General features: G+C 36.1%; 1 protein-coding gene and 1 pseudogene across 1 annotated transcript in view; one reads left to right on the top strand and one right to left on the bottom strand.

The window, feature by feature from the left end:
• Positions 1-27385, bottom strand: part of NDC80 (NDC80 kinetochore complex component) — a 44987-nt gene that overhangs the window by 6623 nt on the left and 10979 nt on the right. Inside the window, exons 7-15 of the mRNA XM_032152698.2 lie at positions 24601-24690; positions 21883-21976; positions 20503-20609; positions 19665-19809; positions 14238-14443; positions 11575-11727; positions 9256-9345; positions 3556-3648; positions 927-1057 (exon numbers count right to left, since the gene is read on the bottom strand). Of these exons, the coding sequence (XP_032008589.1) occupies positions 927-1057; positions 3556-3648; positions 9256-9345; positions 11575-11727; positions 14238-14443; positions 19665-19809; positions 20503-20609; positions 21883-21976; positions 24601-24690 (1109 nt within the window). The remainder of the gene's footprint in view (positions 1-926; positions 1058-3555; positions 3649-9255; positions 9346-11574; positions 11728-14237; positions 14444-19664; positions 19810-20502; positions 20610-21882; positions 21977-24600; positions 24691-27385) is intronic.
• On the top strand, positions 14915-16153 carry LOC116468702 (KATNB1-like protein 1; annotated as a pseudogene).

Below are 27385 nucleotides of genomic sequence, written 5' to 3'. Positions count from 1 at the left end.
CTGATGGTGCAATTTCCATCCCACTTCAGATAACCCACTTTCTACCTCTTTACAGTAACTCACAGTCTGCAGCCTTCTGAATGCCCATTTCTCAAATCAAACTAGAGGTCTTTTTAATATGAAGGGTCCCATATTTATTGTAGCATTATGTATTTCTTAGCCATTAAGTATGTGTATCATTGTGCTAATATTTTTGTTTGATTCTTATCTTTTGTTTATATGTGTCACTGATGGAGTTTTTAATTTTTTTAGAGATGGAGTCTTGCTATGTTGCCCAGGATGGCCTTGAACTTCTCGAACTTCTCAAGTGATTCTCCTGTCTCGGCCTGGTGAGTAGCTGGGACTACAGGTGTGTGCCACTGAGCCTAACTACTGATGAAATTTGTTAGTGCTGTGCCTCAATATCAGTTTTCCCATAGGTCCTGTGATTTTTATGGCATGATTTTGCACAGCATGGTAACTATTTAGAAGGCATATATTGTGTTATAGTAGACTGACTATAATTTATAGTATAATTACATTTTACTATATAATATACATAATTTCTAGGAAATAAAAACATGAGCTCAGTGGAGTTCATTACAGCTTAGTGGAATTTTATTAAAATTCACTAACAAATAGCCAAATTTATTTGAATTGATTTAAAATTTTTAAGTTGTTTTCAGGGATTAAAAGCCATGTATTAACTAGATCTAAAGACTAATGATTTCTTGGTAGACAGTAACTGTAATACTAACAGAATGTATCTGTTGATAGGGAAAGTTCTCGAGTTATAAGCAGTTGTACTTAAGTTCTATATACCATTCTTTCCATCCTAAATAGCTGTATACTATAAATTAAAGCAAATAAAAATACATCTAATTTTATGGAATTGTTAAATTAATAATCTGAAAATAAACGTATAAATCTTGGTGAGATAAACTTACTCCCGCTGAACAGCATCTAATTCATTCATAGCTTCACTGAGCCCCTGGTTAACAGTACTTTCTAGCAGGTGCTTGTGCTTCTCCAAGGACTCAAGCTCACTGGCACATTTTTCATCCTCTTCCTCTGCTTCCTATCAGGATAAAGTCATGGTTATGGGTTTCTTGATATTCACATTCTGTATACTTTAGGTGGATTTAAAACAATTATAAAAAGCACTTAAATAAAATCAGGTTGCATCATTTGTATTCTCAAGATGCTTACTGTTTTACATGCAAGAGACTTTAAAGTGCTCCTTTGGGAATTCTGTATTATAAAAACAAATGTGGCTGGGCATGGTGGCTCATGCCTGTCATCCCAGCACTTTGGGAGGTCGAGGTGGGTGGATCACTTGAGGTCAAGGGTTTGAGACCAGCCTGGCCAGCAGGGTGAAACCCCATCTCTATTAAAAATACAAAAATTAGTTGGGCATGGTGGCATGTGCCTGTAATCCCAGTTACTACTGAGGCTGAGAAGTGAGAATCGCTTGAACCCAGGAGGTGGAGGTTGCAGTGAGCTGAGACTGTGCTATGGCATTCCAGCCTGGGTGACAGAGCGAGACCCTGTCTCAAAAAAAAAAAAAAAAAAAAAGTGATTTTATTATTTTTAAATTTGAAAATATTTATTAAAATTTAAAATATATATAACCTTTAACTCAATGGTTCTGCTTCAGAAATTTATCAAAGGGAAGGAATGGAAAAATACATAAAGATATACAAAGATATTCACAGCAACATTATTTGTCAGTTGAAAATTTAGGGAAAAAATTAATCAGGGGCTAGCTAAATAAGTTATATATATATATACTTATGTATATATGTAAAATAAAAACACAACAGAAGGATTGCTGTCTCTACATTTGTATGAAAAGATATCCATGATATCTTTTCTTGAGAAAGACAGATTATGAAAAACTATGTATAATTTGGTACCATTAAAAAAATATATGTTTGTATATCTGGAAGACACTCCCTAAACTTTAACCGTTGTTTCTAGTGATGGGATTATGGTAGATTATAAGGTACATTTCAGTTTCCATTTTATACATTTCTCTCTTAAGTCTCTATTGTTTGTAATGAGCATTTATATTATGAACAAAAAATACTTTTTCCTTTAAAAAAATTAAAAAGTCATTTTATTATCAAAGATGCAGAAACTAAATAAAATTGGTTCAGTTTTCAGGGTGCCAAGGTCAACTAGCTAGAATTTATTAAGTGAAATTTTTTAGTTTTTTGGTGAGTTGGAAGTATTTACCAAATGTGACCTTTTCAAAAAGCTTGCATAGGATTCATTCAGCAGTATTTTCCAGTCTGAACAACAGGAAATTTTATAATATTTTAATTAAGATTTTTTCCCATGAGCTTCAAGGAGGCCTTATCTAGGTCCTTATTTCACAGATGTATTAACTATGCACAGGCAAAGTAGCCCAAATTAATCATTTCTAAGGTTTGTGAAGATTAAGTATCACAAAACCTTTCATTTAAGTGCATCAGAGAGTAAACTCAAGCATTGTCATGGAGGATGTGTGAAAAAAGAAAAATAATTACCAATGTCTTATATTTTACATTTAGATCATATTATGTGGTGTATTTTCTAAACATTTCACACTGTTTAAGAAAACAAATAGGTCCTAAATATAACACAGGCCAAGAGAAAATTTTCAATTCCTAATACTTTGTTGACATAAGTAAAAAATATTAGCATAGTTAAAATTTTCACATGAATTGTGTAAGTGGTAATGAATAGAATCATCTGAATACTTTAAGTAAAATGCTGGTCAGACAGTAGAATGTTGAAGAACCAGTCTTTTTATTTTACCCACCTTCTAGATTGCATGTAAACAGTCTTTGGAATTTGATCAGGATAGTAAGTTTACAATGACTCTTGGCAGGCAACTACATATTCAAAAGACCTTATTGGGGTTCAGGCTTTAGCAGTACATAACACTAAATCTCTACAAAAAGGTAGGAGAGATTCTGTTTAGTTTTGCAAGGATACTGAGTCACCTATGCAAGTATAAAATATCAGATAAAGGAACAGCAAATGTTCCTTTTATTTTTTTTTGTTTTTTGTTTTTTTGAGACAGAGTCTCACTGTCGCCCAGGCTGGAGTGCAATGGCACGATCTCCGCTCACTGCAGGCTTCGCCCCCCCCGGGGTTCACACCATTCTCCTGCCTCAGCCTCCCGAGTAGCTGGGACTACAGGCGCCCGCCACCTCGCCCGGCTAATTTTTTGTATTTTTAGTAGAGACGGGGTTTCACTGTGTTAGCTAGGATGGTCTCGATCTCCTGACCTCGTGATCCGCCCGCCTCGGCCTCCCGAAGTGCTGGGATTACAGGCATGAACCACTGCGCCCGGCCACAAATGTTCCTTTTCTATGGTAAAATAGCCCTAATCCAGAAAAATGTCCTTTAAAGAACAAAATAAAATGACTCCTTATGATAAACTTTGGCAGAGAAAACTAACCCAAGATACAAATTATAGGATGTATATAGCTTAAAGATTTTGGTTTTGATGTCAGAATATGTGACTCATCAAGCAATCATGACATAGCTTTCGATAACCTACGCAAACTGTGGCAAAGTTCTTACCTTAATTTTTTGTTGGTAAAGATCATCCAGCTTTTGAACTTCTTCTTTCAGAGTTCTCACACTTCTCTTGCTTTCTGTTATCATTGCATTCAACTGGAGAAATAAAACTTTGGTTGAGAAATCCTAACTATACATCAAAGATATTTTAACAAGTTACAGAGTTTTTATGTTATCTATCAACTAACTGAACAATGTTATTTCTTCTAGTCCTTTTGGACTCTCACTTATCATCTGTCCAAAAACTTTATTATTCTCCAAAGAGAAATTAATTTCAAAGAAACCTCAAAGTTAACGATGTTAATATCTGTTTTTCCACTAGTTGTCGTGGAAGTGCTTTTTAAGCTCTCATATATATTATATATTATTAATATTGTTATATTAATTTATTCATATATAAATAATTTTTGCCTCTGGATTTGAAATCTAGCTTTATTTAGACTGTATCTACCACAGCTATTTAGCTTTTCATTTGTATGTTCATTTTCTAAAATGTTAAAAAAGAATCGTTTGTATTAATTTTATTGGATGTTTGCTATTAGTTATAGTCATGCATTCCTTCAAAAAGTAATAAGGTAACCACATTCATTTAATCTTGTTAAAGTTTCAACTTTAAGATCAGTTGAAACCAAAACTGAAAGAAAAAAGTGTTTTTCAAGTTCATTTCCTGTTGGCAAGTGCTGATACCAGTTGATGTCAGCAATTAATAGAGAATGTTCTTCAGCTATACCAAGAGGAAACTGTTTCCTGCAGGAAACATAGTAAAATGTATAAATAGCTGACTTTTTTAAAAAGGATAATTCTACACACATATGAAATTAAAAAAAAATTTAGGGGTTCAAATTTAGTGAAGCTATTGTTATTTGCTACAAAACACAGGGTAGTGACATATACAACTAGCATATGCCCAGAACTCAAAACCAGATCTAACACCAAGAACTTTTTCTAAAGGTATGTTATATCTGCAGTAACTAACAAGTTAAACAAGTTGTTTTAAATTCACCTGTAATAACAACAACAGTTACTCAAGTAACCAGAACTTCCACTGATCCTCGTAGTTGGTCAAAAGCATGTTTACTGATCTCTTAGCAGCTTCCACTTTCCATGTCAGCATTACTAAAGCTGCAATAATTACTTAAACATTTTTTTCTGATTCCCAAAGTACACATTTCCATTGTGTATATATATATACACATACATACACACACACACATATACACACACATTGTGTGTATATATATATATACACACATACACACACATACACATATGTATATATATACGTATATACACACACACACACACACACACACACACACACACATACATACATATAGCCCGACTCCAATTGCCTACTGAACATTCTCCACTTTGATGCCCCAGAGACCTGAAACTCAGCATATCCCAACCGACAATTCTCTCTTCTATACCCTTCTCTTTTATATTCTCTACCAAGGTAAAGAACATCACCACATACCCATCTGCCAAAGATAAGACACCTGGGCGCGTTCTTGATTTCGTTCTTGGCCTTCACACACAAATGGACAACCAAACTGTTGTTTCCATCTTTAAATCTCCTTTCTCCGTCTTCACTGTAATAGCCTTGCTTTGGGTCCCTACCATTTACTATTCGCTGTATAAGATATTGATAGGTCTCTTAATTGCATGGTCTAGTCTCACACACGTCTAATCTATTCTTCAAAAGGCCAATAGTGTGAAATTACTAAAATAACAATAATTATTGTTATTTCCTTACTTATAAATCTTCATTGATCTCCACTGCCTAAAGAATACAAAAAATTCAACCAGTAAGCAAGCACCTTCATAATTAGGTTCTTGTCTCTCCAGGCTTCTCCCTTATCTCACTTACACTCATGGTAATTTATTAATATGCTGTGCTCTTTGTTTTTTCTTTTTGGAGAAAGGGTCTCACTTTGTCACCTAGGCTGGAGTGCAGTGGCACAATCTCAGCTCACTGCAGCCTCCACCTCCAGGGTTCAAGCAATCCTCCTACCTCAGCCTCCAGAGTAGCTGGGACTGCAGGTGCACGCCACTACACCCAGCTAATTTTTATATTTTTGGTAGTGGCTGGGTTTTGCCATGTTGCCCGGCTGGTCTTGAACTCCTGAGCTCAAGCAATCCACCCGCCTTGGCCTCTCAAAGTGCTAGGATTATAGGCATGAGCCACCATGCCCGGTCCATGCTGTACTCCTTGGTCTCTGGTCCTCAAGCTGTATGTGTGTGTGCATGCATGTGGATGAGCACGAGCATCCTTCTGTGTATCCATTGGCCAACTCCTACTTGTTATTCACAACTTGGCCCAGCTATCACTTCTCTCAGAAGGAGCCCATACTTAAGTGTATTATGAGAATCCGTAGTGCACTGTATTCACATTACAAAAAGCTATGATAGAATTGTTTTCATGCCCATCTTCCCACTTAAAATGAAGTTCACAAAGGCAGATGCTGCACTGTACTAGTATCACCATCTATTACGGTACTATGCACATAAGCACTCAAAAAATATTTGCTGCATAAATTTCAGTTTCAAATATTTAACTTTAACCTTTATTTACATTCATATTCATAAGTGTAATTAGCTTAATTTCTTCTTTTTATGATATCTTTGTCATGTTGTGGTATGAGGCCCACATTAGCCTTATAAATGAATTAGGTCTCTTTATGCTCTATGCTAATTTACATGTCACAGAAATCATCCAGTCTTCAGTATTTGAAAACAGTGACCTGTGAAATTATCCGTTATTGGAGTCTTTTGAAGAGCAAATTCTTTTTTTTACTTTGATTTCTGGTTACTTACATATTTTGACTTTTTTGGGATTTCTATTGTTCAGGTTATAATCTATTTCATCAAAAAATTTTAAACATAAATTTCTGTTTATACTATATTACTTCATAATTTAAATACATTTCCACCATCTCTATAAACTATTTCTCATTTTCTATTTTCCTGCTTTTTCTTAAATGATTTTGGCAATTATTTTAAGATACGTTTCAGGTTAAATGTTTTGTTACTCTAATTTATTAATTTCTGTATAACCTTTATTATTTCCAGTTGCATTTTACCCCATCCCATTTTAACTTAGTTAAACTATTTGTCCAATAGGGAAAACAATTTTAGTTGTTAGTCTCTGTATGATATTACTGATCTCTCCCTTCTTGAAAAGTTTTCCTGGCCGGGCGCGGTGGCTCATGCCTGTAATACCAGCACTCTGGGAGGCTGAGGTGGACGGATCACGAGGTCAGGAGATTGAGACCATCCTGGCTAACATGGTGAAGCCCCATCTCTACTAAAAAATACAAAAAATTAGCCGGGCGTGGTGGCGGGTGCCTGTAGTCCCAGCTACTCGGGAGGCTGAGGCAGGAGAATGTTGTGAACCCTGGAGGCGGAGCTTGCAGTGAGCCAAGATCGCACCACTGCACTCCAGCCTGGGCGACAGAGTGAGACTCCGTCTCAAAAAAAAAAATAAAAGAAAGAAAAGTTTTCCCTACTTTGGCTTATATATATTACATATATATATATAAGCATGTTCTCTTCTGTTGTTCTCCAACCAATTTTGTCCACTTTTTCTAAGAGTTTTCCCCAGAATCTCCTTCCTTTGCCAGGCCCTACTCTTTAGGATTTAGTCCTCTGCCACTTTCCCCTCCACATTCATCCACATATATGGCTTCAATCATTACATATGCTCTAATGACCCTCAAATCTGTATTTTCAGCCCTGATCTCCTTCTTACATTCTGAATCTATAGCTTCTGCTTCCTCCTGGATATCCCACAGACAGCAAGCTCAGCATCTCCAACACTGTCCCCACCATGCCCTGCTCTCAGTTTTCCTCCTCTGGGTTAATAGCACTATGATCCACTCAGTTGCCCACATCAAAAATATGGAAGTCATGTTGATACTTCTTTCTCCTCAAGCTTGCACATTCAGCCATGAAATCCTTGGGTTCTACCTCCTTGACATTTCCTAAACCTGTTTCCTTCCCTCTAGTTCTACTATACATTGGTTTAAGTCACCTAACATTTTCAGTTGCATTCCCTCTAAGCCATGTTTTCCTGTAGCCCAAAGGGTTTTGTAAACCTAAAAATCTGATGAGCATAACTGTACCTATGTCAGCTTTTTCTCTATATGGGAGTGCCTGAAGGATGTATTTATCTTTAGGACACTAACATGGGGCCTAGTCTATAGTGGGCATTTTATAACTTTCCCCCATCTATAGCCTTTAAAAAGTTCAAGTCAGTCTGAAAGATGTTTAGACATGAAGTTCCTGTTGTTTGGAATTCATACCTTTCGAGAATCTCCAGGTTTTAGTACCCATTCCAACAAAAAACAGAAATCAAAATGAAGCAGGCTAAAGGAAGACTACACTGCAAATAATCATCATTCCCAAAGAGCAGTCCAAATTCTTCATCTTTTCTCCATAGATATTTTAGAAATCTCAAATTACAGTAATAATAGTATGATGTGATGAAACTCTTCACTTACCTAATGTTACAAATTTTTCTATTTTTCTGAGAATGTAAAAATTCTAATACAAAGTAAGTCTTGATAGAATTTATTAATATTTGAAAAATGTCTTTCTGTGGGTTACTAGCATAATTATTTGTGAAATGCCACAGGTTTTGTTTCCAGATGAGAAAAAATAAACAAGCTTCTCTTCTGAGAAAACATAAAATTTCATTTTATATCTTGAAATCTATTAGCCAGATCATGGTAGTTCCTGAAGAGCTGAATTAACAAGTGGTTTCCTTTAACTGCTTGGTAGCCTATAAATTAAATCCTTTGTGTGTGCATTTGAGAAGTAGCTTAACTTTTCTTAACTAACAACGCTTACTTCAAAGGTTACTAAATACAATAATAGAATTTTCCTTTTCAGGGATATAGGTGATATTAAGGATCTCAGAAGCACAGACTACCTGAAATTCACTTTTGGAAATAGACTGCAAAAGGAATTTGAGTTCTCCTGAAATTCCATGATCCAGAATGCAAAAACTTGGTAAAAAGAAACCTCTTGATCTATCACAGCTAATTAGCCTCTAACGCCATAATTATACTTGCCTACTTTCAAGGTAGCCACCTGAAACCTCTTTTAGTATAAAAATATTAAATTATCTCAAGTTAGAGGCACTTCTCTATTAAAAAAAGGAAAATTTACTTAGTTTCATCTTGCTTCATCATATGTGATATGTGAAGGCTAGGATGTTTAAATGTCTTAATAAGTTACTTCAAATATCTCTGTCGAGGGTATACCCAATTCTCATTTTTTCATAGTTTTATTAAAAAATTAATTCCTTAGCAATCAGAAACCACAACTAACATTTAATTTTAGGTTTTAAAATCTAACTTTTGCTTTATATGGCTTTTTTTTATTTTTTGAGACAGAGTCTCGCTCTGTTGCCCAGGCTGGAGTGCAGTGGCACAATCTCGGCTCACTGCAAGCTCCGCCTCCCGGGTTCAAGCCATTCTCCTGCCTCAGCCTCTCTGAGTAGCTGGGACTACAGGCGCCCACCACCACGCCCGGCTAATTTTTTGCATTTTTAGTAGAGACGGGGTTTCACTGTGTTGGCCAGGATGGTCTCGATCTCCTGACCTCGTGATCCGCCAGCCTTGGCCTCCCAAAGTACTGGGATTACAGGCGTGAGCCACCGCGCCCGGCCTATATGACTTTTTATGTTTTATTACTTACTTGTTCTAAAGTATCCTCCAAACCCATTTTTTTATTTAGAGCTTTATTAATTTCTTCTTCAGTTTCATTCAGGAGTTCCTTAAGAGGTACCTATAAAATACATAGGAATGTGGGTGACATATAACATTTCATTACAAAATATCCCTCCTGAAGCACCTACACACTGTGATAGGAGGAGTCACTTTTGGAGAAAAAGTGAAGTTATAACATTTTAAATCTAATATACTGTCAAACAGAAACAAAACTAGCTTTTAATCAAATTTCTGTAAGTGTAGACTATAACCTGCTTTTGGTTTTGAATACTTGCAAAATTCAAGATTTGCTCATCTATCCTGGAAATTTATTGCTATTATTTAAACACTTTACAAGTACACTTAGTTTACTGTAGTATTTTTTTTGAAAACAATTTACATGTAGGTTGTATTTTTATGCTATGTTATCCAGAAGTATTAATTTCTCTTAATCCTTTTCAACTGTGTAGTCTTAGGATTCTCTGCTTGTATTTCTTATGTTTATTCTGTTCTACTGACTTTAACACAGCACTTCATTGCTTGTCATTTTTCTAAACTGAGGTGAAATTCACACTTTAAAATGGTTAAACTGAGATACTTAGGTTAAAATGACATTAACATAAAATTAAACATACAACATAAAATAAACATAAAGTTTAACATAAAATTATAGTGTGTAATTCAGTGGCATTTAATACAGTAACCATCACCTCTAGTTCCAAAACATTTCATTATGCTGAAAGAAAATCCCATATGCCATTATGTTTTAAGTAGGTCTTTTGAAGTTATTGCTGGGTTTTAATTTTGGCCTGCTCCTTGCAAAAGATGCAGTGGCCTCTTTAATCTCTCTTTCTATCTCTCTGTTTTTTTTTTTTGAGATGGAATCTCACTCTGTTGCCCAGGCTGGAGTGCAGTGGCGTGATCCTGGCTCACTGCAACCTCTGCCTCTGGGTTCAAGCGATTCCTCTGCCTCAGCCTCCCGAGTAGCTGGGACTACAGGTGTGCACCACCACACCTGGCTAGTTTTTGTATTTTTAGTAGAGATGGGGTTTCACCATACCGGCCAGGCTGCTCTCGAACTCCTGACCTCGTGATCTGCCCACTTAGGCCTCCCAAAGTGCTGGGATTACAGGCCTAAGCCACCGTGCCTGGCCTCTCAAATCTCTTAAAGAACTTTTCACCAAGTACTGCTTATAACACTTGGCTTTGTACCTTATTGATTCTATTTTATTGTTCTATTATTATGTAAAACTATTTCTAGAGATGAAAGCAAAATTTCTCCTTGAGCATATTCATTCTTCTTTTTGCATTGTGTAATCTTTTCTACAAGAATGTGATTCATGTAATTATTTTCTTGCATCAGCCATGTCAAACTACTCAAAACAGTGGTGAGCAAACTCTGCCTGCCTATCTATAGATAGATTAGTAATAGACTAAATGTTTACTGGATGTATCTTTTCTATTGAAAATGACTATAGCTTGATTTAATCAATGTCTGTCCACTCACAAACTGTTATCTCTGGTAAAGTAGGGATGTATGTTTCTTGATATTTTATCTCCAACACGCAGCTGGTCTGGAACATACTATGCACTCAATAAATACTTGTTAAATGAATAATTCTCAAGGGAAAAATGTATAGCTTTTGACTTTAATAAACATTCTTCTATTCAAAACTGAAGTATTTTGAAAATGGCATTTTTAGGGGCAACTCAAATACTAAAATCTATAAATAACTGACAAGTTACAATAGAGCTATTTAAAAATTTTCTTCCCAAAATTAATTCCTTGGCCATATTTTAAAATTAGGCACCAGTTTCTCCTTGTTGATTACCAGTGTTCTTAGTACTCTTAACACATTTTATGCCTTCATGTGTGCGCTTGTGCCTGGAATTCTTTCTACAGACCCTTCCCATAAATGCCTCATCTTTCAAGATTTCATTCCACGGTTACCATCTCCAGAGTCTTTTTTGCTACATGGGAAGAACTGATCTTTTCACTGTAACTTATAAAGACTTCTAATTAAGCACATATATAGCATTTATTTATGTCTTTCTCCTCTGGGGGGATCATTAGCAACTTGACAATAAGGGTTAGGCCCTCTTTGTCTTTATAGTACTGGCATCTATTTTATATGTAATCATTTTTTTTACTGGATAGTTGAAGATTTCTATGACCAAGAAGAAAGAAGATACAGTTTCAGTGTTTTATTCCTTTGTTTAGTACTGGGTTACGAACATGCCAACGTTCAAACTCTTAGAGATACCAATCATAGAATTAAAAAATCTTAAAGTAGTCATGATTACTTACATAAACTTGAGCCCTGTATTTGACAAGGCAGTTGGCGCCAGCCTCGGGATTAAACTTAATTTCAAAGTCATAACCTTTGGAATTCTCAGCACCTTTAGGAATAAGTTTTAATTTTCTAGCCAATTTGTGATACTCTGCTAATTGTGTTTCAATCTGTAAGAAGAGAACACAAAAAGAAATGTTAAAGCAGCCCCATTCCATGTTTTTTTCAATTGGCATTTCTGCAATTTTATACAAAACATATCACACCATTTTTAGTAGTTTACTAATTCAGTAATCTTTAGCAGTAAGAGTAGCAGTTTTAAAATATACAAAGAAGATAAGGTTTTAGTAACACTTAAATTTACAGAATAATTAAGACTATCAATTGGTGTGTAATGTACTACTATCTTCCGTTTATCTGACAGCTTGGAATAAGAGTCCATATTTAGGTATTAACTAAAATTTACTTTTTGAAGTGCCAGATAAAGAAATTATGAAATATGTAAAACAAACCAACCTTAGTTTTGTCAATGTACAAATTAAAACATTTCATGTATCCAAAATAAGTAGAATGTAATCGTTTATGTCTGAAAATGTTATTTTAACTGTATTGATAAAAATATTTTAGTAATATATTTCACATTTCCTGCTCTCCTTCCTTCTTCCTTCAGGGCTCTGTTCAAATAAGGTCATCAGAAAGGCTTTCCCTTAATATAGCCCCCTAATTCTTCTAAATGCTTATTTTGTTTTATTTTTCTTCATAGCCATCATCACTACCTGACATATATTTGTTCATCTCCACTTCCTGAATATAAGTTCCATGAAAACAGCTCTATCCTCAGCACCTAGAACAGTGCTTGGCATATAGTAGATACTTAATATTTGATTGAATAAATGAATTTGCAGAGTCTAGGCAACTTGTTTTTAATCTGCTTCCTCCATTAAATGCATACTTTGTTTCTCATTGTTATTACCCATCCATAAAAATCAATTTGAGTGAAGGAATGCAATGGTAAGAGCACACATTGGAACTTGCTTAATCAATTTGCAATTTCCAAAAATGCATTAGATCTCAAAAGCAATATTACTTATACATTAAATTTTGGGCTTATTACTTATACATTAAATGTTGGCTAAATTGGTAATGTATTACCCATAACATTGAAATTAAGTTGAATAATTGGCTTGTCTCATGCCGAGGTCCAGACCCATATATATAACAGCTTATTACCTATTTTCACTTGGACGTGGATGTAACACATCCATCCCCATTCCTGTCTCACAACTTCTTCCTTCTCTTCTCTCCCTGAGTGAGTGGCACCTGCCCAATTACCCAAGCCAGATAGGGCAACCACTTCCTCCCGCTTTCATCAAGTCTCATTCACTCTACCTCTAAGTTGTCAGAATCTACCTACTTCTTTGAATCCTTACTGTCTTTAACTTTATTTATTTATTTTTTTTAGACAGAGTTTTGCTATTTTTGCCCAGGCTGGAGTGCAATAGTGCGATCTTGGCTCACTGCAACTTCCGCCTCTGGGTTCAAGCGATTCTCCTGCCTCAGCCTCCCAAGTAGCTGGGATTACAGGCACATGCCACCACACCTGGCTTCTTTTTGTATTTTCAGTAAAGACGGGGTTTCGCCATGTTGGCCAGGCTGGTCTCGAAGTCATACTTCTGATGATCCACCTGCCTTGGCCTCCCAAAGTGCTGGGATTACAGGCGTGTGCCACTGCACCCGGACAGAATCCTTACTATCTTTTAGAGAATGATAGTAATTTCTTATTAGATTGCTGCCACAGATTTTCACCTTACCAGAAATAAGATCTTTCTGAGATGAAACCACACCTGTTTAAAATTTTTACGGCCTTCTTAGAGCTTTCTGGATAAAGTCCAAACTTCTAAACAAGAAAAGAGTCTTCATCCTCTGGTCTATGCTTATCTCTTGAGTCTCATCTCTTGCTCTGTCCCACTTGCTATTAAGCTCCAGCTGTATGAAAAACTTACACTTCAGACTGTTTTGTCTCTGAACTTTCCTATACATAATTCTTTGGCAAATCCCCTACCTGTGCCATGCTAACCCTTCCCTATACTTCCCAATTCAGTTCAGTTGTTCCCTCTTTAAGAAATTCTCTTCTAAAAACCTCGCAGCCATCTCTCCACACCATGTACACTAAATTTGGGCTAGGTATACTATATGTTTCCTCAGTACCCTGTGCACCAAACATCTATTAGAGGTCTCATTTCATGGGAGTAAATGCAAACTCAGTTGGAAGTTTTTGAGGGGAAAGCCAGTGTTTTATCTTTATTTCCTCTATGCCTAGCATAAGTGACACACAGCAGATGTTCAATCTTAATGTTTAAGTAGTGAATAGGTGAATGAAGGACTCATTTCCTCTTCTACAGAGTAAAAGGAGTGGGACATATGAACATTATTTTCATAGTTTTAGAGACTTTTTTGTTTACTTTTTCGTTGGGTTATAAAATATAACTTATCTTAAATTTGAGAGAAATTGGGATGTTACTGAATTGACATAAAGGGACGAGTGTTTCATTAAAATGTCAATGCTAATGTTTTACCTCTTAAGCCAATTTACTCTACCCACTGACTTCTTCTTAATTGGGACAGACCTTTAGAAAGGTCAGCTATGATGAGTTGCCACTCTGGAAATGGTATGACATACCGCTTCTTTGCCTCTGGCATATTTTAACTCCTCATTCCACAACTTCTGCTGTTCAGCTTCCAGGTCCTTGGTTAATTTATTAATAGTCTGCTGCAATTCATTTCTTTCATGATTTATTCGCTCAATGTCTGCAACTGAGTACTTCTGGTTGTCAATAATATTCTGTAGTCGAGTGTTCTCCTGTTTTATTGTTTCACATTCTAGTTCTGTGTTGGAAAAAAAACAAATTTTTAATGTATCTTCAATTCCTACAAAGAAACAGATGCCATCATGTAATAGAGCTAAGATATCTAAATTTCCAAGTCATATATATATGTGTATATATATATTATATATATGTTTTTATATATAGTTTATACATAGAAAAATTTCCAAGTCTCATACATACATATAGATATTCTCATTTTTTGGGATAATTCTTTTTGATCTTACTTTGTTTATAACATTCTGGAAGATAAGACAATTAAAGTTTTATGTTAAGAAACTTATTTCCCTATTAGCTTGCAATGGTTTTCAAAAAGTACTACATGAAAAAAAATGTGGCTTCATAAATAATGACTGCGATTAAGAATCCTGGGTTCATGCATGCATCCACATCTGAATGGCTCTGCATGGGGCCAAGGGACATTCTAGGCTGAGGCTCCATGATACCACAAGGTGCCAATATTTAAGAGAATATGACATTTGAAACTCACAATGTGAAAAAAATGGAACTTTTTGTAATATCGAGGATCACTCCATTGACCTTCCTAGAAAAAGGATCTCTAATTTCACTAACAAAACATGAAGAAGGTTAAGAAGTCTCCAAAACAGTTGGCTGCTTACATAAACAGAACAGGTGGACAAGGTGTGAAAAGCCCAGATTAAACCACATAAGGCAGTCTATTTCAGAAAGTTAATCATCCCTTTCTAAATTCTTGTTACAGAAACAACAGTTGCCTAGAAGTGCGGATTGTGCCATGGCAAATAAGAAAATGAACTGACTTGTGCAGGCTACCTGCCTGAAAAATTAAGCCATGACAGTTGAGTCACACATATTTGGTTAATTCCAATGATTCTGGTTCTTCCCAAACAGAAAACCCATCATCAAAATATAGTGGGTTTTTTTCTAAGGTTTCTCAGGACCATGAAACAACGGCCAAAATTTTGTTCAGCAGGAAAACTGTTGATTTTTTTCTGAAAAAGCTCATTGAATGTAGCTTTTAACTTTCTGGAGAAAGAGAAGCATAAGTGAACTTGTAGCTTCTTTGGTGAGGATAGAAGAACTTGGAGTTGTGGTAGATTGCCTTCTTGTGCTTACCAACAGTTTACAGAAGAAAGCCAGTACACTTGTTACTGCTAGTAGAGTCACTGCTTAAAAGCAAATTTGAAGAGTATGTAATAGTTGATTAAATTGGCTTCAATGGCCAGGTGCAGTGGCTCACGCCTGTAATCCAGGGCTTTGGGAAGCCCTGAGGCAGGCGGATCACCTGAGGTCAGGAGTTTGAGACCAGCCTGGCCAACATGGTGAAACTCTGTCTCTACTAAATTAGCTGGGCATGGTGGCGCATGCCTGTAATCCCAGCTACTCGGGTGGTTGAGGCATGTGAAATCACTTGAATCTGGGAGGCGGAGGCTGCTGTGAGCCGAGATTGTGCCACTGCACACCAGCCTGGGAGACAGAGTGAGACTCTGTCTTGGGAAAATAAAATAAAATAAAATAAACTAGCTTCAAGCAGTCATAAAAAGGTGGTGGTCAGAATTATCATCCAAACAGAAATTATAAATGATAGAAATATTGTTTTAAAACAATTAAGTGGATTGTAGGAAATCCATAGGAAAATCATCTTACTTTGGTTCCAGGATATACTGGTATATGACGAGATGCCATAAATAAGAATCAGGATACAGATGCTTATTTATTACAGTTGCATTGAGAGATTTCATCTACTAAAGAGCATCTGGTTATTCAAAACATAGTTGGACTATATGATTTACAAAAAAAGTTATTGTCTGAGGACTGTGAATTGTGGAAGAATTGTCGAAACCATTTTTTCTTTAAAAGGACACATAATTAAACCCCTAATGAAATCTTAACAGTCTACTTCACATTGAAGTGGAAAAATATCGTAAAAGAACAGCTTCAACTTCAATGAGGTAAAAGTACACTGTGAAGACTGTCTGCCTTTGGGATATGTGGTTATTTGGTAACATTGTTTAAGAACTACTGGGTCTTAATGCAGTCCTGCATAAGAATATAATTTATACTATGTGAAAAAATGAGATAAGACTTATTATGGCCGAGGCAGGTGGATCACCTGAGGTCAGGATTTCGAGACCAGTCTGGCCAACATGGTGAAACCCTGTCTCTACTAAAAATACAAAATTAGCCAGGCGTGGTGGCACACATCTGTGGTCCCAACTACTGGGGAGGCTGAGGCAGGAGAATCGCTTGAACCCAGGAGACGGAGGTTGCAGTGAGCTGAGATCGTGCCATTGCACTCCAGGCTGGGTGACAGAGTGAGACTCTGACTCAAAAAAAAAAAAAAGAAAAAAAGATACACACACACACACACACCCCGCCAGAGTTTATTCATATTTTACTGACATTTTCAGTGATAATCATACCAAACTGGTTAAGTTTTTGCTTTCTCTGTTTACCAGTAGTGTTTTCCAACCTTCTGTGACTCATGGCCTATATAGAATATGATAGCATTTTTATAGCAGACTGGGAAGAAAGGATGAGGATGACCAAGGAGTCAAGAGCGTCATCCTAAGGGTGGAGAGGATTGGTATTTTGGTATCTTGGTTTGTTACAACCTATTTGCAAAACAGTGAGCTTAAAGCAAATTCATGGTTAGATAAAGTAAAACTTTATGCATTTATCACAGGCGTCTGCACAAAAAATCCACAACATATAATATATATAAAACTTATGGCTGGGTGTGGTGGCTCATGCCTGTAACCCCAGCACTTTGGGAGGCTGAGGTGGGTGGATCACCTGAGGTCAGGAGTTTGAGAGCAGCTTGGCCAACATATAGTGAAACCCTGTCTCTACTAAAAAAAATGAAAATTAGCTGGGCATGGTGGTGCAAGCCTGTAGTCCCAGCTACTTGGGAAACTGAGGGAGGAGACTTGCTTGAACCCAGGAGGTGGGGGTTGCAGTGAGCCAAGATTGAGCCACTCTACTCCAGCTTGGGCAACAGAGTGACACTGTCTCTCAAAACAAAACAAAACAAAACAAAAACAAAATAAAATTTAAATATGTCTCATCCACTCATGCCATGAATGGCTTTACATAATCAAGAAAGTTTAAATGCTCATAGAATAAAAACATCTTAGATAAACAGTTATAAAATTAATGTCTCAAACTAAATCACTCTGGAATGGCAAATGATTAAGTATTTCTCTCTCACCTACTGAGTTTGCAGCTATCAGAAAAAGTTCTCACAAGAACAAGAAGGATGTATGACAATTCTCTTGATCATATGCCGACAAGAAAGATAAAGTATTAGTATTAGAAAGTATTGATTAAAGGCCAGGTGCTGTGGCTCACACCTGCAATCCCAGCACTTTGGGAGGCCAAAACGGGCAGATCATGAGGTCAGGAGTTTGAGACCAGCCTGGCCAGCATGGTGAAACTCCATCTCTACTAAAAATACAAAAAAGTAGCTCGGCATCGTGGCGTGCACCTGTAATCCCAGCTACTCGGGAGGCTGAGGCAGGAGAATTATTTGAACCCGGGAGGCGGAGGTTGCAGTGAGCCGAGATGGTACCACTGCACTCCAGCCTGGGTGACAGAGCAAGACTATATCTCAAAAAAAAAAAAAAAAAGTTTTGATTAATTGCATTATAAAAAAAGTTTTGATTAATTGCATTATAAAAATTGTTATAATAATAATTTAGTCCAAGCTTCTTTGTCATCATGGAGAATAAACAAAGGACATTGATTAGGGGCCAAGTGTAAAGTAGTTAATATATTTAAAGAGTTGGTTTAGAGCAAATCCAATATATATATATAAATCAGAGTTATTTGGAAAAAAAAAATAAATAGATTCAGCAAATAACCCTGATAATTACTAGTCTTGAGTTGACAATCAATACTCCATAGACTAAGAGTTAAATCAAATATCCTAAGGGCCATGTATACAACTCGCACATGGGACAGACACAGCTGGCAAAATCCCAAAAGAAACAAACAGAAGTAGGCGAAGTCCTGGGAAAATAGTATGGTTGTCAATAAGTTTATTTTTAAAAGTACAGCCCAGTGGCTCTGTGACTTGTAGATACCTTTCTTCACTCTCCTTCAGGCACTGCAGAAGAATCAAGCAATTGCATGTGCCACAGTGTTTTACAGAATTTTATGATTAAGATTGCTGTGTTTATGAAAGTAAGCTTACAAGACATAAGACATAAAAGAGCTTTCTTTAGTTGCTCTTTTCCCCAAGAACTGTAGTACTTGCAGCTTTAATTCTGATTTTCAATCAGTTTCAGCTGCTGAGCTGCTTAGGCAGTAGTGATGGAGGATAGCCAGTTATAGCAGACTGAGGCAGGCAGAGATCAAGAATCTGGCTTATCAGAGCCAAGCATGGTGGAGCCCACCTATTATAGTCCCAGCTATGTGGGAGGCTGAAGTGGGAGGATTATTTGAACCCAGGAGTTCAAGACCAGCCTGGGCAAAATAGCAAGACTTCATCTCAAAAAAACAAAAGAATCTGGTTTATCTGGCTTATTAATTACAAAGTGGAATACAGTATATATTTGTATAGAATTTTTATATATTTCTATATTCAGGCAGCATGTTTTCTTAGGTTAGGCCCTTCTTGGCTTCAAAAAGCCAAATGCTTGAAAACATGTAAGAGTAGTAGGTTGAACAACGGCCACCTAAATATATAAAGTTCTATCTCTGGCAACTGTGAAATTACCTTATTTGGGAAAAGGGTCTTTGCAGATGCGATTAAGTATCTTGAGATGGAGAGATGGCCCTGTATTATTATCCAGGTGGGCCCTAAATCTCATCTTAAATGTCCTTATAAGATAGAGGCAGAGGGAGATATTTCACACAGGTAGTAGAGTACAAACACACAGAGGAGAAGGCAATGTGAAGATGGAGGCAGAGATCGGAGTGATGTGAACATAGCCCAGTAATGCTGCTAGCCACTAAAAGCTGCAAGAGGCAAGGAATAGATCCTCCCTGAGTCCTTGGAGGGATGCAGGTCTGCTGGAACAGCCTCTAGAACTGTGCGAGAATACATTTCTGTTGTTTTAAGCCATCCAAACTTGTGACAGCCGCCTTAGGAAACAAATACGAAACACACTGAAAACTTGGTAGCCTGCTCTAGGCATGTACCACAGAAAAACAAAAGATGTGGATAACAAAGCTGTTTTTACATGTGACAAATCCCACACAGGTTTGCATCCCAGTCTTTTAGCATTAGCTCTGCTTACCTACTCTAGCAATTTCCTCATTGAGACCATTTAATTTCTGGTCAAGAATGGCTGAATGAGACTCCAAATTGCTCATGTATGCCTGATACTTTTGAACATCTCCTTGTAAGGAAGCCTTCAGTTTTCTCAACGACTCTAGACGATTCTTTAAGGGAAAAGAATATAACTTTAGTTATTTTTTTCAATAACCATTCCATATTTTATTTTAAAGTAAAGCAATATTATTTAAATTTATTTTAGAGAGAGGTAGATTTGAGTTTTCCTTTCATTTTTAGAGGAAGTCAAAAGAACTAAAAGGGGACTACCGTCAGTTTGAAATAGAAAAAAAATATTGCTAGAGTTGAAAAAGCACAAACATTTAAAATCTGGTATTTTACAACAACAGTTTGAGTGCTTCACTAATAATGCAGAAAATAAAGTTAGATATCTGGATATTAATATTTAGCTTTTAGAAAACTCAGGATACAATATACTATATAAACCCATTTATTAGCCATTCCTTTTGTACTACCTCCAAAACTCAGGGCTTCTTGTGAGTAATGCTCCCTAGAGGTATATAACACTGGGCTTTATTCAAAAGTACTTTTGGTTTTATGTAAGTAAAATCTTTCATCATATTCAGAGTACCATTAGTCTAAGACTGATAGACCACAAGGGAAAACAAGGCTCCACAGATACCAAACATGTTTTCACTGGGAGTTTCTATGTGAAAATTTAACTTTTAAGAAGCTTAATTTGTTAATCTATTTTTTAAAATTTTGATAAAGACAGCTAATATCCAAGGACACCAAAAAGTCTAAAAGAGCTCTCAAGTAAGTGTGTAAACATGTTTACTAACCGGTTCTTTTTCTCTTTCTTGTTCCAATCTTGCAATCTGTTCATTCAATGCTCTGTTTTTTGCTTCTAATGATTCCAGCTTAAAAGCATCCACATTAAATAAATCCTCTGGAGACAAAATCCGAAAGCTTTTTAAGACCTCAAATCTGCCTAGAACATTCTTTCCCAAGTTTTCACCATTACTCCCTCCCTCACTTCCTTCTGGTCTCTGCCCAAAACACTATTAGTGAAGTACATCCCATCCTTGTAAAACAGCAAACCCTTTCCATTACTCCACTGTACTTCGACTCTCCTTGTCCTGCTTGATTTTTCTCCAAAGCACTTATCACCATTTGACTTAAAGTTGCTCATTTCATTATTTTCCTCTTTCTGTCTACTAAAATGTAAGCTCATAAGGGCAGAGGTTTTTATCCTATTCATTACTGTATCCTCAGTGCCTAAATGGTGGCTGGCACATAGTAGGTATACAATAAATATTTATTTGAATGAATGAATGCAGTTTTTATGCTTGGTTAATTACATACAGAAATATCAAATTATTCACTAGATGCTTCGATCACTCTAAGTTTTCCTCGCTTAAAACAAAGCCATTTATTTTGCTCCCTCTCCCATGTGAACAAGCTGAAATTGTCCTGGTTACTCTTCAGGAAGATACAGTCCCAGGGGACTATAAGGGAATGCTTTCACCTTTTGTGCTAATACTAGCAAAGTGATTGATTCCATTGTCTTTGGAGGAATAGCTTCACCTCCATTTATCTACTTTACCTTCCATTTTGGCATTTTATATACAAGACTATTTCAATAGAAAGAATGAAAATGTAAAATAATACCTCTGGAATGTTTTAGAGTTAGCTAGTAAATACTGTATGTCACTAGGTTGTAAATGAGTAAAAAAAAAAGATTTTCCTTACATATTTGGAAGTATAATGTCTTGTTAACTTTTTGCCACAAATTTTGAAAGAGACCTTAGCTCTTTCGACTAATTCGTGCTTTAATTTCTCAAATAGTAAGCAAGGACAACATAGGGATATTATCCCCCAAGAGGAATAACATTTGCTAATTATCGTCTATGCTTCTGGTAGTGTGTTTGGTACTTTATTACACTGTCATCTACTGCTGCTAAACTTTGTCAGATAGGTCAAGTATTTTATTAAGGCCCCACAGACAGTAAGAGGTCTGGCCTCAGGTCTGGGTCCAACACTAGTATTCTTTTGGCTTAATTTCTCTCCACCAAAGAAACCACAAAAATAAAAATCAGTAGGCATCCAGATACATTTAAAGTAAGTAGCTCATATGAACATTGGATATGGTAAATAAATTACCACTCCATGAGCAGAGTGAAATGACCAAAAGCAAGCACCCTAAGAACGAGAACACTTACTCAGTTTTGACTGCAGCTCTGCATTCATCTCATCAAAGCTGTCGGCACCACTCATAAAACTCTCATAGCATTTTATGGTGTAGTCCAAAAACAACTATGGGGTTAAGCAGATTTTAAAAACAAAGTCATGATTCTCTATTTGGTTTGTTTCACTTTTCTAGGTGGAAATTTAAATTTGAATTTAAAAAATAGTCAGAAATACTAACTAGTCAGATGAACCTATAAATAAGAGACAAAAACCTAGGCTATATAATTATGCTATACGGACTTATTTAGTCTGCTACTTCTAAATATGAATAATGAGAATAAAATAACACTTAAATTTGGATAAAGGCAATATTTAAAAACAGTAAGCCATACCTTCAGAAGTTTGAGAAGGTCAAACAAACAAGGAAGCTTATTAATAAATGTAATTCAACATAAAATGCACAAACTTAATCATCTTTAGGAATAAAGAACCTGATAAAAAATTTAAATAAACTGCTGATCATCTAAGTCCAGTTGAATTCATAAGGTCTAATTGTAAAAACCCAAATGAATTAATGAAGGCTACAATTACATTGTAACTTTAGGCTAAAAAATGAGTTGCATGACGAGTAGCAATCTAAACAGTATAATACTAGAATTCTTAACATTTATCCAAGAGAAAATAACACTGTATTTTGCATTCATGAGATGTTTTGGTCACTGAGAATGTAGACTTTATGAGAAGGCAAGAATGGATGATCAGAATTTTCCATAGCCTAGATGAAGTAAATATCCCTCGAGACAAACCAATTCTCTTTGTGCTAATTCGTTGCTTATTAAAGTGACCTTGAAGTGAGTACCCTGAATAGGTAGTCTGCGTATTCCTGTAACTGGAAAGGTGTATCACTGATGGTAAATTCATACATTTTCATTCTCCTTCAGATCAGTTGCTGTGAATTTGGTAGGACTGAATCAGTTTTCCATAAGCTTGGTCAATTTTGATCTTATAGGTTTAAAAATATTGAGTTTGTGGACTCACAAAGCTGAGTATCAGAATCTTGTGAAGCCAGATACTCTGACAACTTTCTTTAATTACAAACAGTACTTTATAGTTTCCCATGTGCTTCTCTCTATATTGTCATTTGAAATAATAGCTATAATAGCTCAGAGAGCAAGAATAATTTTTAACCTTTAGGGTGGATGTCAAGACATTTAACACTTTTTTTTTGAGATAGGGTCTCACTTTGTCACTCATGCTGGAGTACAGTGACATGATCTTGGCTCACTGTAGCCTTGACCTCCTGGGCTCAAGTGATCCTGCAGCCTCAGCCTCCCGAGTAGCTGGGACCACAGGCATGCACCACCACACCCAGCTAATTTTTGTACTTTTTGTAGAGATGGGGTTTCGCCATGTTGCCTAGGGTGGTCTTGAACTTTGGAGCTCAAGCAATCTGCCCACCTCGGCCTCCCAAAATGCTAGAATTACAGGTGTAAGCCACTGTGTCCGGCAAGACATTTAATACTTAATAGATGTTGTAATGTACTTGGGTGAAAACTGAGGGGCAATTAGAGGCAGCCCAATATACATATTGCAATGTGGGAGGCTAATTTTCTCAAGGGTAGGATCAAAGGTTTTCTAGGAGCCTTTCCAGCTGGGATCATTGTGGAAGTAGTAAAGGCACATGTTTATTTTTTGTTAAAAAGAAAAAGGCAATGATGTCAATACTAGTCAGTTGATGTATCTTTGAACTACATCCCAGGCAGTCATAAAAGATGGGACTGAAATTATTCCCACTTTTCTTTTGTGACAAAAGTTTCAAAGAATGAAGGTTAGAATTAGAACAGAGAATAGTTTTTCTTCTAAGTGGCCCGTGTGATGACTGGTTTTTTATGTATGCTAGGAAATATTAATGTATAATCTTAATGTTTCTTTTATCTCAACCACTTTTGGAAGTGGTGACTCCGAGCTAAGCGGCAATATGTCTAATGAAAAAGGTTGAAACAAAATAAACAACCTACCTACGTGCAATATCTTAAGACTCAACCTATTGTGTTTTATACTGACAAAGAATTACATTAAAATAATGTTGCCAATATTGATATCTTCATTCTACAACATAAAGGAGGAAAAGAAACATTACATCTATAACATATAACAACATGTTATGATTTAATTCCAATCCCCTCCCATTTTTACTTAGTTAACATTTTCAAATTTTTGTGCCTAGTTAATTTTAAGAAATTATGTGATTCAAACAGATCCGTTAATATTAAAAAAAAATCAAATTTAGAATGTTTTCAGGAAGCAAAAAGACAACTCTACAAAAGAATATACAATCCCTGACTTAACGATGGTTTGACTTCAGATTTTTCAGCTTGCTGATGGTGTGAAAGCAATGGAGTAGAAACCATCCTTCAAGTATCCATACAACCTTTTTGTTTTTCACTGTTAGTAGAGTATTCAATAAATTACAAGAGTTATTCAATACTTTATTATAAAATATGCTTTCTGCTAGATAATTTTGCCCAACTGTAAGCTAGTTTAATTGTTCTGAGAATGTTTAAGGTAGGCTAGGCTAAGCTATGACGTTCGGCAAGTTAGGTGTATTAAATGCATTTTTGACATGATATTTTCATCTTATAGTCAGTTTATTACTCTATCATAAGTTGAGAGGCACCTGTATTAAATCCAATAGCGACACAATAATATCAAGGCAATTCATTATTACAGTTTATGATAATATATGGTACCTTATTATGCATAATTCCATCTTCAGTTTCTTCTCCCCAAGGCTGCCCATCATCAAATAAAGGTGAGCTTTCTTTCATGGCAGTATGTATCTAATTAGTACACAAGCAAGAAAAGCAAGTTGATTTGAAAAATGCAACTTTCATTTTTGGCAAATTCTGTTTTTAGTGTCAATTTTAGAAGCATTTACATTATTGTGTAACTAAAAGTCTCTTTTGATAGGTTATTATATTGAACATTAACACTTTTGACTTTCTTTCGAATAAAACAATTTGAAGGTATCCTTTTGATAATTTCAAAACCCTTTTGTTTAGTAACTAAACTCTTCAGGATCTAGAAAGGATGGATTCTATATTTACCTCTGTTCTACAGAGAAAAATGTTGACCTTTATGCTGCTATTAACCCATTGAGAGCAAATATACACATTTTAATACAACTTTAACTAAGAATCCAAAACAGAATTGCCACATAAAAGGTAAGCCAATAATAATTTTTCTCTTTGAGCTCAATTTTGGTGCCCAAATGTTAATCGAGTAACTCATTCAGTATGTACAATATGAACTTTAGATGAAATTTTACAATAGAAAATCTTTAGAAATACAATAGTTTAAATTGAAAGTGATGACATAAATTATAGGAAAACATTCAGATGTTTAAAATTGACAAGCCAAAAGGAAAATAGTTAAAGGTTTTTAAGGCATAGAAATTCCATTTTGGAATGCCTGTTTTTATATCTTCTTTTAAAAATATAACATTTAAAACATGAAAAAATAGAATATTTCAATGAAATTGCTATAAATATATATAAATGTAGATATAAATGCAGATATACTAGATATATATCTATTAATATCTATTATCTTGATATATAGATACCTAGATATAAATATGTATTTTTTTTTTGAGATGGAGTCTCACTTTGTCACCCAGGATGGAGTGCAGTGGTACAATCTTGGCTCACTGCAACCTCTGCCTCCTGGGTTCAGGTGATTCTCCTGTCTCAGCCTCTGGAGTACGTGGGATTACAGGCATGAGCCACCATGCCTGGCTAATTTTTATATTTTCCGTAGAGACAGGGTTTCACCATGTTGGCCAGGCTAGTCTCGAACTCCTGACCTCAGGTGATCCACCCGCCTTGGCCTCCCAAAGTGCAGGGAATAACAGGCGTCATGAGCCACTGCACCTGGCCAAGATATCAATATGTATCTAATAGTATAATGAACACTAAGTATAAGAATACTAACTTCTGAGAAAAGGACTATGCTTTAGGAGTACGTAAGAGAAGAATGGGGTTTCACATACAGGATTTCTCAGGGAGACAATGTCCTTAGCCTAGAGTTGTTTGCCCTGCTACCCCTTTCCTATTCTAAAGGCATTCAGAAGATTCTTTGCTTATCTAAGGCGGATGCAGAAGAGCTCTAACAACTCGGTCTTCTACCTTGCCTTTTTTCGACAAGGCCTCAGGTGGCAGACAGATTTTTTTTTTTTTTGAGACGGAGTCTCCCTCTGTTGCCCAGGCTGGAGTGCAGTGGCTGTGATCTTGGCTCGCTGCAACCTCTGCCTCCTGGGTTCAAGCGATTTTCCTGCCTCGGCCTCCTGAGTAGCTGGGATTACAGGTGCCTGTCACCATGCCTAATTTTTGCATTTTTAGTAGAGACGGGGTTTCACTATATTGGCCAGGCTGGTCTCGAACTCCTGACCTCAGGTGATCCACCCACCTTGGCCTCCCAAAGTGCTAGGATTACAGGCATGAGCCACTGTGCCCGGCCAACACACAGATTTAATAAAGTCTGAAAGACATGTAGGGTAGAACCCAAGATAAGGAACAGAATCTTATATCTTGTCATCAGGGTAAAGACAGTTTCTCTCACCTTGTCAAGGTCCTTATGAAAACTCTTGCTACTTTGCAAGATTCAAGGAGAGCCTTACACAGGGACATACAGATCCCCAAGAGCTATAGAAAAGACTACTGAAAGGACTGAAGAATTGTGAACTAGGAAGACTGGTTGAAATAGTTTCAACCTGTAATTATAGATATAAAAAGTATACATTTGAATCATGTTTCCATCTAAAGGTGGTATTTTCCACTATAACACCACTTCTTAATATTGTGAAACATCAGAGGAGGAAAAGGACACAGAGGGATCTGGGATAAGTCAGGCCCAAGTCCACTTTGATCATTAACCAAAAGGCTAACAAGATGCTCCTGCAGTGTATGCAACCCTCCTATTTATGGTCCTTAGTAGAGAAGACATGGTAACTTTAGCTAAATTATTATCACTTAGACACTGTAATCAGGACTGATTATGTGCCAAGTTCTGTGCAAGGAGGCATAGTGAGATAGGAAATCAAAGCATATTTACAAAGCATGAACAATTTAGGAGCATAATAAATGAATAATAAACAATGAACAAATAGAGGTCATTAGGAAATCAACATATTAGATCAATAGGTCAAGATAATAACAATAATCTCAATACATCCTGCAAAAGCATAGGATAACCTTCAAAGATCATTCTTGATAAAAGTGAATAAACTTCAACATGAAAAGTATTATCTTCTACTGAATACATCATACTAAATGATACAATGAAAAATACTTAATTTAAAAACAGTGGTTAGTAATAGAAATCAACTGAGAACAGTAGTTGTAATAAAGCAATTCAATAAGGGTAGTAAACACAAAGAATTCTTTTAGTAACAATCACCATAGAAATAGAACTAAAAAAAGAGAAAGTGTGTTCATCGTAGTAACAAAACACATGGCATTGATAAAAAATATGTTG

This window comes from Hylobates moloch, unplaced genomic scaffold (genome assembly GCF_009828535.3).
Source record: "Hylobates moloch isolate HMO894 unplaced genomic scaffold, HMol_V3 SCAFFOLD_5, whole genome shotgun sequence".
NCBI classification, from domain to species: domain Eukaryota; kingdom Metazoa; phylum Chordata; class Mammalia; order Primates; family Hylobatidae; genus Hylobates; species Hylobates moloch.
Note: the sequence above shows the minus strand (reverse complement) of the source record. Positions and strands in the feature narration are given on the sequence as shown.